This window comes from Xiphophorus hellerii, chromosome 20, assembly GCF_003331165.1.
Source record: "Xiphophorus hellerii strain 12219 chromosome 20, Xiphophorus_hellerii-4.1, whole genome shotgun sequence".
NCBI lineage: Eukaryota > Metazoa > Chordata > Actinopteri > Cyprinodontiformes > Poeciliidae > Xiphophorus > Xiphophorus hellerii.
In genome coordinates, this window is record NC_045691.1 from 34,463,377 (window position 1) to 34,477,644 (window position 14,268).

At 42.4% G+C, this 14,268-nt stretch overlaps 2 protein-coding genes across 6 annotated transcripts in view; one reads left to right on the top strand and one right to left on the bottom strand.

Moving 5' to 3' along the window:
* The window catches only part of LOC116710442 (uncharacterized), a 70,163-nt gene extending 62,561 nt beyond the window's left edge, over positions 1 to 7,602 (bottom strand). Inside the window, exons 1-2 of the mRNA XM_032549461.1 lie at positions 5,781 to 7,602; positions 4,231 to 5,057 (exon numbers count right to left, since the gene is read on the bottom strand). Of these exons, the coding sequence (XP_032405352.1) occupies positions 4,231 to 5,057; positions 5,781 to 7,602 (2,649 nt within the window). The remainder of the gene's footprint in view (positions 1 to 4,230; positions 5,058 to 5,780) is intronic.
* foxp1b (forkhead box P1b) overlaps positions 1 to 14,268 on the top strand; it is a 309,660-nt gene that overhangs the window by 130,279 nt on the left and 165,113 nt on the right. The gene's annotated exons all lie outside the window — the stretch shown is intronic.

Sequence of the window (14,268 nt, forward strand, 5' to 3'; positions counted from 1 at the left end):
CATTTCATCCTGTGGTAGAGTTTCGATGATGCCTGATTATATCCCTGTCTACCTAAAAATGGCAACCTGAGTAGAATGATAAGGCTAACCAAACAGATGTGGTGTGAAAATGCCAATAGAGGAATGGTAAGGTGGTCCACAATCAGCATTTTTATGTTTACCTCAGGGTGGTTCTAACTCTACAGAAGAATCCTTTTGCAGATGATTTCCAAAAAAAAAAAATTTGGAACAGCTTGGAACAAATCCTGCATCTGTTGTTTAGCATAAAACTTTAAAGATTAATCCTAAAAGCAGTTTGTTGTCACTGATGAGGGCTGTGATATCAGTTTTTTTTAAAACATGCAGTTTCTGTTTTTCTTTCTTTCTTCTTCCCTCTCCGGATTCAGGAGCCAAAATAAGGTAACAGATAAGAGTCTTAAAAAACCTTGAGAAGAATTATGTTGTTGCACCTTTGGTACACGCCAATGTCTTGTCTAGTCTAGCAACCAAGCTGAACCTAAACATCTCTAAAGTGAACCTCTCCCCATTGTTTGTTCTTTTGTGTCTTTATCTCCGACCCAAGAAATGTTGTGCTTTTGTTGTGAGCTTGTGTAAACAAGCCGTGTGAGAACTTGGTAAGTAGAAGCAGGTGGCTGCTGAGGCTTAATCGTCATGAGCATTACAGAAAACCAGAACACGGAGAAGGGTCAAAGCACAGCTGCACGGGCCGACCTTACCTTGATTCAACCACTGACTTGTTTGAGTTGTCGAATTTCAAGTGAGCATGACGACAGGGAGACCAGCATTAGATTTCCAGTGAGGGGTTGACTGATGAGCTCTGGCCGCCGGGTGTTCTTAACCTTCAACCTGTCTGCTCAGGTGGGAAACACATGTGACTCTTGTTTGTACTGTACTCGCCCCAATTTGAGGCAGAGCAGGAGAAAACAAGCAGTAAACAAACAGAAACTCTTGCCCCTTTTTTTGTTTTTCAGTGTTTGTTCCAAATGCTTGTTCCATTTTGCAGCTAGTTCCCCCCAAAGAGCAGAGAGGCATCTAATAATCAGCAGCACAGCCAGTTTTTCTATTTCTACAACAGGAGAAATGTTGTTTGAAACATGACTTCCACTTTTTTGTTTTTATTTTTCAAGTTAGAAATGGCAAAGGTTATTAGTAATAGTCCTGTGAATATTTAGTAAAACCTTTGTTACTAATAGGTTTTAGTTCATTCAATACCATTTCACAAGGAATAGTATTGAAAGAAAGTTGATTTTATTGTTTTTTTTCTGTTTTGGTTAATTATCTTCCTGAAACACAAAAAGGAGAACCATTTTTAGCTTGTTGGTAGAGGACATCAGTATTTCATGTAAAATCTTGGTATTTCAAATAGTTTAGAAGACCATACACAAGATTCCCATAGCCTTTAGCATCACAGATCAACCCATTCTCACTCCCAACTCGTCATATATTGACGCATGGGACGGTCCGTCCTCGTCGCAGGGTACGTGACGCGAGGTGTTTTACACTATGCCTTACCGTAATTTTTGCCCTAAACCTAACCAAATCGTTGGGTTTTGAAGGTTCGGCAGCGGTTACGAGAACCCTTCGCGTGAAAAATCCACGTAAAACATGTGACCTGCCCAAATCGTCAACATGTGACGCTGAAGGACCCTGCCCAAGTCGTCAATATGTGACGCATGGTCAGAAATTGTCCTAACTCGTCAATATATGACGAGTCGGGAGTGAGAATGTGTTGCACAGATCCTTTGCTAGACATGAGGTACTTTTCCATATTTTCACCCTTTGATTCGCACCAAAGCCACTCAGAGTGTTGCTGATGAAAGCATGTGGTTCCGGTTAAAGTGTTTGTTATTCCAAGATTGAATAAACTGATGCCCATCTCCCCAAAGACTCTGTCTGGCCTTTTGGAATCGCTTGGCGTTCCAATGTCCCAAAGCCATATTCGCTTCCAAAAGCTGGTTATGGATCTGCTTTGGGGTTTGTCTCCCAGTGGGATGTGCATTGACCACCTCCAGATGGAGGCATCTTAGAGGAATCCTAATCAGCATGGATGAGCTTGAAACACCTCACTTCCAAGGATTGTCGCTGCGAGATCTGGAGAAACTCATCCATGCGTTTATCTTTAGTCACATTGATTACTGCAACAGCAGTGTCTTAACAGGTCTGCTTAAAAAATTGACTAGGCAGCTGATCCAGAATGCTAGCATTCTCACTAAAACCAGGAAGATAGAGCACATCACTCAAGTTCTAAAGCAATAGCTCAGAGAATAGACTTTAAAATAAATCACCACTTTATAACTAGTTTATAAAGCACAAAAATATAATAAAGATCTACTGTCGCTGTATCAACCTTATAGACCATTCAGGTCTTCTGGTTCTGCTTTGCACTGCAGAACCAAACATTGAGAGGCAGCATTCTATGCACCGCAAATTTGGAACAAACTTTCAGAAAGCTTCAAAACATCTGAAACACTGCATTCCTAAGACCCCATGTGAGGATTTGGATTTTGTGTGTATTGTTTCAGTTAATGGGCTCTTTGTACCTGCTGCGCTGACGTCACAACGGCATGCGCAAATGCGGCTCTCTTTTTTCCGCTTTGAGTTACTGTTGGTTTGCGATCCAAAATCAGACAAGTCCCACCATTATAGAGCTCTAAACTTTTCTTTATATCCGTTCTTTGCACATTACATGACAAACTGACAAACATTCCAAACAAGAGGGAGCCACCCCTCTGATTCAAACCACCTGGCTTTTAAAGCATGGCCAGGACTAATTAAGGGGCGGAGACAACAATTACATTTCCAGGTAAACAAAAGAACAAACATTTGTGCTAAACAATATTCCTAAACAAATATTCACAGAATTACAACTAACAATTTAACACAAACAAAAATAAGCTGGTACCAAACAAAAAATAAAACAAACATCTCTCCTTCTCAAAGAATGGACCTTCCCAGTAAGGTAAATTGGAAACACCAGGTCCTAGGCATCACTGCTCATGGGCGCGCCTCCATGGCAGCACATGACCTCAAAGGAAAGAGAGGATGATCAAAACAAAATATTAAATAAGGCAACAATACAGGAAGCACAAAAAACAACAACACCTGTTGAGGGGGGGTAAATCCCTCACACTTCTCTCCCCTTCAGGAGACTCGCTGTGGTTCACAGCGAGACAAAAAGTCTGCAACTGTGTTCTCTTTTCCTGGAATGTACCCCATCTTAAATCGATAAGGTTGAAGAGACAGGAACCATCATGTTATGCGACTGTTTGTGTCTTTCATGGCTTCCAACCATTTCAGTGCCCGATGGTCAGTCTCAAGAGTGAACTCTCGCCCCAAAAGATAATATCTGGGAGAGTCAATTGTCCATTTGATAGCCAGACACTCCAGTTCCACTGCCGAATATCTGGTCTCTCGCGGAAACAACTTCCTACTAATGTAGGCAACTGGTTTCTTCTCTGCTTCTCCCTGCAAAAGAACCCCACCAATTCCCCTGGCAGATGCATCGGTCTGAACTGTGAAGGGTAAAGTGAAGTTTGGGCTCTGTAGTACAGGTTCTTGACACAGTGCCTGCTTCAAATCCTGGAAGGCCCTCTCCTGTTCTTCTCCCCACACAATTTTTACCTTTGATGTCCCAGTGAGGTCAGAAAGAGGAGCTGCTCTAGCAGAAAAGTTTTTAATAAATCGACGGTACCAACCTACCAGGCCCAAAAAGGACCTGACTTGTCTTCTGGTTGTTGGTCTTTCTGCTGCTTTGATTGCCTCCACCTTGTCTTTCACTGACTTTATGACTCCTCCACCCAGGATATGGCCTAAATATTGGAGCTCCTTCTTTGCCAATGAGCATTTCTTAGGATGAATAGTCAGGCCGGCTCGCTTAATGGACTGCAGCACCCGTCTCAGATGAATCAGGTGTTCTTGCCATGAGTTGCTGTAAATGACAATATTGTCAAGGTAAGCTGCAGTAAATGACTCCATACCTGACAATACCTTATTCATCAGTCTTTGAAATGTGGCAGGTGCACCATGAAGTCCAAAAGGCATCTTCGTAAACTGCCATAATCCCTGCGGGGTCCTGAAGGCAGTGAGAGGCTTGGCAGCATCTGTCAGAGGAACCTGCCAGTATCCCTTGCAGAGATCTAAAGTACTTATATATTTAGCCTGGCCCACACATTCAATAAGATCATCCAACCTTGGTAATGGGTAGGCATCAAAATCTGATTGAGCATTTACCTTTCTAAAGTCAATGCAAAAACGGATGCTCCCATCCTTCTTGATTACCAAAACCACTGGGTTGCTCCATTCACTGGTGGATGGTTCAATCACGCCGAGCTTCAACATGACCTCAATTTCCTCCTTTAACACAGGAGCCATCTTCTCCGGGATACGATACATTCGTTGCCGGATGGGGCCACTGGCCTTCAGACGAATATCATGTTCCACCAAGTCTGTTGAACCTGGTTGTTCCTTGAAGAGATCTGAAGGAATAATGGTCTCTAACTCCTGTTGCTGGGTGAGGGTCAGATGAGAGACGTCAAGTGAAATAGAGTCTTTTACAGTTGGCAACTCACCCTCATCATCATCTTCCTCTTCCACAGCACGCACAAAGCACTGCTGACTAAGGGGCGGAGCCCGGGATTTCCACTCCTTAAGCAGATTGATATGAAAGGTTTGCTTTGTGTTCCTTCTCTCAGGCATCTCAATCTCATAGGTGGTAGCACTTAGCTTCTTTACAACAGTGTATGGTCCCTGCCATTTTGCTAAAAGTTTATTGTCAGATGTTGGAAGTAGTAAGAGAACCTTCTGACCTGGTTTGAAGGATCTGCATCTGGCCGTTTTATCATACCAGATCTGTTGCTGCTGCTGAATCTTCTCCAGGTGCCTTCTGACGAGGTTGGTTGTCTCCTCCATCTTCTGTCTCATATTTAAAACGTAGCTAATGACGTTCGTTGACTGATCCTTCTTGCCAACCCAGGACTCTTGAAGAACATCCAGAGGACCCCTCAGCTGCCTGCCATAAAGAAGTTCAAATGGCGAAAAGCCAGTAGACGCCTGTGGAACTTCACGATAAGCAAACAGAAGATAGGGTAACCACTTATCCCAGTCTTTGCCATTGACAGAGATAAACTTCTTCAGCATACTCTTTAATGTCCTGTTGTACCTCTCCACCAGCCCATCAGTCTGTGGGTGGTAGGGGGTGGTCCGAATACCCTTTATGCCCAACAATCTGTAGACCTGCTTAAGATTGTTTGACAAAAAGTTAGTACCTTGGTCAGTAAGTACCTCTGATGGAATCCCCACCCTAGAGAACAACTGGAGTAAAGCATATGCTATCTGTTTAGCTGTTATATCTCTAAGGGGAAAAGCCTCTGGATAGCGAGTGCTATAATCGCATACAACCAGGATAAACCGATTTCCTGCCTGGGTCCGTTCAAGTGGTCCCACGATATCCATACCTATTCTGCTGAAAGGAACATCAATAATAGGTAATGACTGCAGTGGATATTTTGAGACATTCTTTCCTCCTGACAGTTGACACACTGAACATGATTGGCAGTACTCTTTTATTTGATTATAGAGACCTGGCCAATAAAACCTGGCATAAATCCTGTCATAGGTCTTTTTAAAACCCAAATGTCCTGCCCAGGGAGCACCATGACCCAACTTTAGCACTTGTTCCCTTAGACTTTGTGGAACCACCAGTTTCTCAGATCCTGTTTTCCCCCCATGAAGGTAAAGCAACCCATTTCTAAGGATATAATTCCCCCCATCAGGATGTTTACCAATTTCTCCATCAATGATAGGAATTGCTTGATCAAAAAGACCCTTCAGTGATTCATCAGACTGTTGTAATCTCTTGAAGTCAATTTGTGAACCCACAATGTTCCCATCAAGATCTGGCAATCCCAATGATATTTGCCTAACTGTGCCTGCCATTTTATGAAGCCTTCTTTGCTGTTTGCTTTTCCTCACCTTAACCACACTCTCGGACGGAATATTAAAATTAAAGAAGGGCAGTTCTTGCAGAGGATTCGGCTCATCAGTAGGCTCAGAGTTTATTTGTTGGCCTGTCTCCACAGCCTCAGGTATAGGCTCGGAATCCTCATCGCCAGCTAACTGTTTAGCTTGTGTTTGTGATCTGGTTACAACATACACTGGCTTACAGGCCTGGATCAGTTCTGGTAAAACTGGAATATCCTGACCCAAAATGACTTTATAGGCAAGACCTTCCACTACACCAACACTTAATAGATAAGTTTGGTTTGCCACCTCTAAATAGACTGCAGCAGTGGGGTAAGTTTTATGATCACCATGCACACAGGAAATATCAAGGCCTGGGCCCCCTAGATAGCATTGATTTTTCAGAATAGCAGGGTGGACTAAGGTCTGTACGCTTCCTGTATCTAAAAGAGCAATGGCTGGCTTTCCATTTACTTTAACCTCCATGACTTGTTTCTTACCCTGAAATTGGTCTTCTGCAAATACTGGCCTTGGTACAGTGCAAAAATATGCTGATTTAGCTTTTCTCAATGGGCACTCTGGTTTTATATGACCCTCTTGACCACAGAAATAGCAGACAATAGGTTTTGTTTCTGACTTAGGCTTAGATGAGAATATTTTCCCCCTTTGCTTCTCTACACCTGCCATCTGACCTGGACCACCACCCAAACCAAACCCCACAGACTTACCCTGCATTAAGCCGGACTTCTGTTGCAGGTTGTATCGGAAGGTTTTTGGTCCCCGCCTTGCAGCCAGGAAGTTCTCAACAAGTTCTGCTGCTTCTTGTGCCGATGCTGGGTTCCTCTCTTTGACCCATACTCTCAGCTCCGGTGACAAAGAACTGTAGAACTGTTCCAGGATGAGAATCTCCCCAATGTCCTCCTTTCTTCTCCTCCGAGGTTGCATCCACTTCAGGTAAAGGTCTTTCAGACGGTTGTAGAACTCTCGAGGGGTTTCATTCACACGAACCTCTGGTTCTCTAAATCGTTGTCGGTAAACTTCTTCATTAATCTCATACTGTGTCAAGATTGCTGCTTTTACTTCAACATATTCACAGGAATCCTCTGCAGCCATGGCCACATATGCTGCTCGGGCCCTGCCGGTAAGATGAGGTACCAGCCTTACTGCCCAGTCCCTCTCGGGCCACTGGTATGCCATTGCTAACCTTTCAAAGGTTGTTAGGTATTGTTCAATGTCATCTCCCTCCTCAAACTTTGGAATATCAGATTGAGTCCATGCTCTTTGTACTGGCTCACCTCTAGATTGATGCCCAGAAGCTGGCTCGCCATCTGCTTCTGATGAGGGGCCTGATTGAGCTTCAGCTTTCTGCTGCTTCTCCAAATCATCTCTTAAATTGTTAATTTCAACCTGCATCTGGTGCCATCTCCTTTCTTGCTTACACTCTTCTTTGTCCCATCTGTCAACAAAGTCATTCTGGAACTGAAGACATCTTTCCAACATGGCAGAAATACTGTTCATGTCCACAGACGCAGTTTCAACACTGCACTGCAAAGTCGGCTGGCCTGTAGCTCCATCCTGCTCTGCATCCTCCACTGGAGCTGCTTCTGCCACTTTGAGGTCTTTTGTCTGCTGCTTTGGACCCATAATTAGCTCTTATCTGGACATCAGCGTCGCATCCCACTTCTGACACCACAATGTTGGTTTGCGATCCAAAATCAGACAAGTCCCGCCATTATAGAGCTCTAAACTTTTCTTTATATCCGTTCTTTGCACATTACATGACAAACTGACAAACATTCCAAACAAGAGGGAGCCACCCCTCTGATTCAAACCACCTGGCTTTTAAAGCATGGCCAGGACTAATTAAGGGGCGGAGACAACAATTACATTTCCAGGTAAACAAAAGAACAAACATTTGTGCTAAACAATATTCCTAAACAAATATTCACAGAATTACAACTAACAATTTAACACAAACAAAAATAAGCTGGTACCAAACAAAAAATAAAACAAACATCTCTCCTTCTCAAAGAATGGACCTTCCCAGTAAGGTAAATTGGAAACACCAGGTCCTAGGCATCACTGCTCATGGGCGTGCCTCCATGGCAGCACATGACCTCAAAGGAAAGAGAGGATGATCAAAACAAAATATTAAATAAGGCAACAATACAGGAAGCACAAAAAACAACAACACCTGTTGAGGGGGGGTAAATCCCTCACAGTTACCATGACAGCTAGAAAAGACAAAGTCTTATTTCAGACGCAAATAAAACAATACTATGAACATTGCTGTCTTCCTAATATAATGGGCTTTTAAGTTTTCATGGATTTCCAAGCGATCCTGAATTAAGAAGACGGTGGCTTGTAAATATCCGTCGCTACCAGTTAAAGCTAACTCCGCACAGCAAAGTTTACAGCCTTCACTTCACTCCTGATCAACTTCTTCAGCCTAAAGAAGAAGGTAAAGGAGCCTCCTGTGTTATTTCCATGGAATCACTTCTGTATTCAGCCTGAAAGAGCGAGTTTATGGGAACGAGAGAGCAGACCAGAGCCAGACAGCCGAGCAACTGATCCGCCTGTACACACTGCTGTAAACACCATCCTGCTTCACAAGAAGCATGCAAAACTAATAAAGCGAAGTAACACGGAGACCTTAAGGTACACGGCCATATTTTTCTAAAAGCAACAACTCTGAACCTGAACAGTCAGCTGAACTAGAACTCTGACACCAGAGCTGCTCTATTGTTAAGCTATGGGCTTGTTGTTCCTCAGGCTTCAGAAGCAAAAAGCCTGAACCGTAAAATCCCCCGTTACTTGGTCTCTGACACTAACGACAATAAACACACATAATATACTTGAACATAAGGTAAAAACATTGTCCGTTAATGAATGATGAAAAATGTTTAGATACTTAAATAGGACATTTTTACAAGAAAAATGTCTAGCATAAGCTAAAGCTAATGTTAGCCACAAAGTTTAATGAAAGTAAAACTCACCTTCGTGTCTGTGTATAAAGAGGCGAACATCTTAAAACCTTTCTCCAGCTACTTGTCGGGGCTTCGGATCGATGTACATCATTAATTGTTACCTTGGACAAGCCCTGCAAACACCCAGTGTAAAGAGCCTTTTTCAATAGATCAGAAAGGATTGAGCTGCTTTTCCCCGAACGCGGAAGCTGAGAGCCCATTGAGTCTATGTGCTTTGATTGTTTTCAGCTGTCCCTTGTTTCTCCTGATTATATCCATGTGTATTTAACTTCAACTGTGTCCCCTGCACCCTGTCGGATCCTTGTCTTATGCCATTTGTCTTTGGAGTCGTGTGTCATGTCTCTGTTGAGTTCCTCCAGTGCTACCAGTGTGTGAGTTCCTAGCCTCATCCTTCAACTGTGCTGCCTGGATTTCTGTACTCTTGGTTGTCACCATTTTCACCATAACCTGGGTTCATCGCCTCTCTACATCACCTCAAACAATCCACAATTTGTGACACCCCACATGGTTAGAGTTGCCCTTGATTAGTAATAAGTGAAACACGGATCAACATATTTGATATGTATTTGATTATTTCATCCATGATGACTGATATTTTCATGTTGTAAAGCACTCTGAACTGCTTTGTTGCTGAACTGGGCTATAGAGATAAACTTGACTTAAATCTCTGACTCCACACTACCACTGGATGACCAAGCTTGTTTTAGTCAGTTTTATTAGAGATGTCATTCTTTCAATTTACTGTTGATTCATATCCCTTAATACAGGTGAGTGACTATAGAAAGACCAGCAAATTTCACCTTGTCACACTGTAGTACTATTGTACACTGTACATAACACCCCAGTCTCTTCCATTGCATCCTAGCAAGTGACACCAAGATATTTGAACTGCTCCACTTGAGACAGAGACTGGTCCCTGACCCTGAGAAAGTAACCTTAATTTTTTTAGTTCAGAACCGTGGCTTAAGACCTACAAACTTTCTTGAATCACTACCTTAATGTGGTTTAGAGGTTCAGTTCTCCTATGATCCTGCTCTCTGGGGGATTTGGCTTCTGGTAGGGTTTACTGTTACAAACACGGTTAATTGAAGTGGTAAGATAAAGAGTGCCTCAATGATCTTGATGACTGACAGACCACAACATAGACTAGATCTTTAGGAAGAAACTTTAGGGTTTGGTGTCATGAAAGCTGGGTGATAGGCTGAGGGACTTGGCATCCTGATGATGTGGCTTTGAAAACATGATAGAGAAAAGCAGGTGTTTGTGTTATATCATATTGATACATTGAGAAAGGGTTCTCAAACCCTTAAATAGTTTGAGAAATTTAAAAAGTACAGTATGAATAAAAAAATGCTTCTATTACATTTATTTTGAAGAGATTCCAATATACCAATGAAAGCTCCACTGGCAAGTTTTCTTGAAACTAATATTTATTAATATGGGGATTTTCTTTTCCTCCCATTGACTACGGATTTAACAAAAGTTTCAGTTTGAGATTATGCCACTACATTATTGCCACTAGAGTTATTTTTCAACTATTTACACATCCTTCCAGCATGCCAATATATCTGGCAAAGGCTATATATTTTCTCCACCCAAAAAGAAAAAAAACAGACATACACCATTAATAATAATAAATGTCTCCCTTTGTGCATTGTGCTGTTTTCAAATGTTTGTGCGCAATGTATGTTTTGTCACCCCAGCAACTGCACCCTCTTTTACACAGACCGCTTGACCCATAATTATTGCTTAATGTAAGCGTGTTGTTAAAACAGATCAGATGGAAAAATTTTAGAGCCTTTTGAGTCATCAAATACAAGAATATGCACTGAACTGAAGTGAAAATAAATAGGCAGATAAACAAACGTCACATGGTCAAACTGCCCCTCAGCTCAGAATGCCCCCCCTCGCCTCAGTGCTTCACAGATTAACACCATTATCAGCACAGCTCTCTAATAAGGCTCTTTCCTATCTGCTTGATATTTATGATGGATAATGCCCTTTTTCCATTTTCATTTTCTTTTTTTTTCTTCAAATTTTTTTCATTTGTAATATTGCAGCTTTGAATTATTCTGTGGTGAAATTAATGAGAAAGTAGATTTATGGGTTTCATTTGTTTGTCAATTCAAAAATTAATTGGGTGTTAATTTTAGCCGTCCCCTCATCAGTGCCGCTTCCAAGCTCGCATGCATTACTTTGCATTCATTGGAGCCGTTCTCTCCTTCATTGTGGGTCACTAGTTTTTGCATACATTAAAATAGCCCCGCGGCTCATTCTCTTGATTACTTTTGGAGATGCTGTGCATTTACACCTTTCCGTTACAATTATGAAAAACTCCCTGCACAAAACGACAGTGCATGTATAATAACCATTGCTTTTGGCTCTTTTCTGTACCTTCTGAAAAAAAGGGAGGCCCTGTCTTTTTTCTCTCTTTTTGCATTTATTTGAAAAAGTAAGTGCAGGTACATGGTCCATTTGAAATGGATTTTATTTTACCAGGATGCATGTGTTTTTCTAATTGGTCATGCAAAGGCTTGTATTCCAGCTGCTCCCTTTGTTTTTTTGCTTTGTTTTTGTCTCATTTCGAAGCGAGGCTGTGCCAGACGAGAGGGGTGAATTGGATCAACATCTGTCTGGGGTGGGAAGGAGGAGGGTGAGATTGGGTGGGTGGGTGAACGAAGACCATCCCAGAAACCGGGACCTGTGGGATGAATCTGAGTTGCACAGACAGGCCCCAAAAGTGCAGGGGGTGTCATGACACACAGCTGAACCGGCACAGGCCATAGTGTCAGATGACTCATTTGGTTCTCCTTCTTGCAAGGGGTTCTTATAATGTAACGGAGATGTAAACCACTATGCTCTTTAGCTATGAGTTTTTATTTGAAGACAGTTTGTTTGTGTAAAACCACTAGAAATGGTTGTTGTAGTTCAGCCATTTCCCCTTCTGTGCATCAGCCACATCCGTTGACCAGTTTCAGGACCCGACCAGAACCCCTCAGTGTTATTACCTTGAGAAATAATGAGATTTGGTTAAGTATAAAACAGACTTTTAATGCCGAAAATGATAAAATGTTACAAGTCATACAAATGGAATAGATACAGAGCGACACTCACCATCCTGCGCTGGGCTCCACTTAGCACACCATGTTGACACCAAATGAAGCAAAGATTGTAGAGTGAGTTCTGCTTTTATTCTCCTCATTCTGCACCCTCTCTAAGGGGTTTGGCCTGCTTAATCAGTTTTTGTTTATTTGTGACTGTCACCAGTCTTATATGTTATGGGTATGCAAGCTTGCAGCAGTGTGCATATAAGCAGATAAAGGAGACAGAGGAAGGACACAGAATCATTTTATTTATAACATGGTTCAGAGCTGGGAAACTGAACAAGGATGTAAACACCTCTTTATCAGGTTGATTTCTTTTGTTAGTTTTACATCAAGGTCTCTTGTCTCACATATGCTCTGTAAATATTCTAGTGTGACAAGTTGTCAACCTCAATTTCCTGTCTGTCAGTCTGAGTGTGGGTCCCTGTGGTGTCTAGAAGAGTGGAGGCCTTCATCTTGTTCAGACCTGATCTGATCAGATCTGTACATGAGTGTTTTGAAACTCAGAAATTTGTGTTTAGCGCCATTTTCACACTCTCACATGATGAGGTCCAGTATTTTAAGGGCATTTATTCTGCTTCATATAAATAATTAATCAGTTGAGTTAATTTGCTTCTGCCTGACTTGATCAGCTTCATTAACTGTCCTGAAATTGGGGAGGCTAGATGCGCTGCAGTGAATAAGGTCTGCGACCGGCACACAATAGCTGTAAATCATCCCGCTGATTTTAGGAACGCAGGCGCAGAAATACATACGCTGGTGTCACTGGCACTTTCCCCAGGCAATGAACAGGGAGGAGTGTCTGTCTGGCTTTTCTATGTATCCAAAAGACATCACAGGATGTAACAAATATCTCTACATTCTCTTTTAACACTCATAACTCCTGGCACATTTTCTACATATTGCATTCATTTACGCTTAAAACTACATGGCTAGTGTTTATGTGTGATCCTCTGGAGTTGGATTAAATTATGGAAGACAACATTTCTTCCTACTCATCAAGGGTTACTTAATATTTTGACTTTTTATTTTTGCTGTTAATTGAGCACCCCTCCTGGACTCGGCATGTTTTTCACGTGGCTACAGATTGGATGTTTCTCAAGGAGATCCTTTGGCAGGCCTCACACAGTGGCCCTGTTTCCCATTAAAAAGCCATTCTACCGCGGTTCTTCTGGGAGCCATGCGGGTAAATATATCCATTTCCATAGAAAGTGTTTAGTTTTTGGAGCTGCAGTGTTTTCTTGGGCTCCTCTGCTCTCCCTCAACTCAGGTTGGGTTCTTCTGTGATGTGAGCTATAGCCCCTCTCCACCACCAATACAGCCCTGCCAGGACTCTGTTATGAAGAACACAAACAAAACCTGAGTCCCACTTGAATGTGTCAGTCTCACTGTGAACAGGATTTGCAAAGAAAAACAGCCATTTAATTTACTTTTTAGAGGCAATGTGAGTGTGTGTCAATGCCTTATTAACCAAACCAGGCTTTGGTGCTTCTGGTGGCATGGGCAGGGGCCAGTTCCTGCTGGTTGATGAAATCTGCATCTCCATACAGATCCTCAGCAGAAGGAATCATGTAGTGCTCTAAAATATTGTGTTAGACTGTTGCAGTGATCTTGGATTTAAGAAAGCAGAGTTTACCAACACCTGCAGCGGACACTGCGCCCCAAACTATAACTGACTGTGGATGTTTCACAATGGACCTCAAGCAGTTTGGGTTCAGTTCTTCACCTGTCCTCCTCCAAACCCTTGGCCAATGGCCTCGCCCTTCTTCTCCTTGGCCCAGTTGAGAAGCTTCCTATGTTGGCACAAGTTCAGAAGCAGCTTGACCTGGGGAACCTAATACAGTAGTGTAGAGTCTGATTGTGGTGGGTTTTGAAGTTGGGACTCCCCTCCTCATTCCACCCTTTCTGGATCTCTGCCAGATTCTTGAATCTTCTCAGCTTGATAATCCATTGAAGTCCACAGTCATCTCTTTTGCTGGTGCATCTTCTCCTGCCACATTTTGCTCTTCCACTGGACTTTCCATTGATATACTTGGACACAGCACTCTGTGCACAGCCAGCCTCCTTGCTTTGAGCTCAGTAGATGATTAGTGTGTCACACTCAATTTACAACATCTATGCCCTCTAATATTTGGGCTGATTTCTTCACAGTATTGTAATTTTTTGAATTCCTGTTTTTGTAGGTTTTATGAGCTGAAAGCCATAATTATGTAACAATA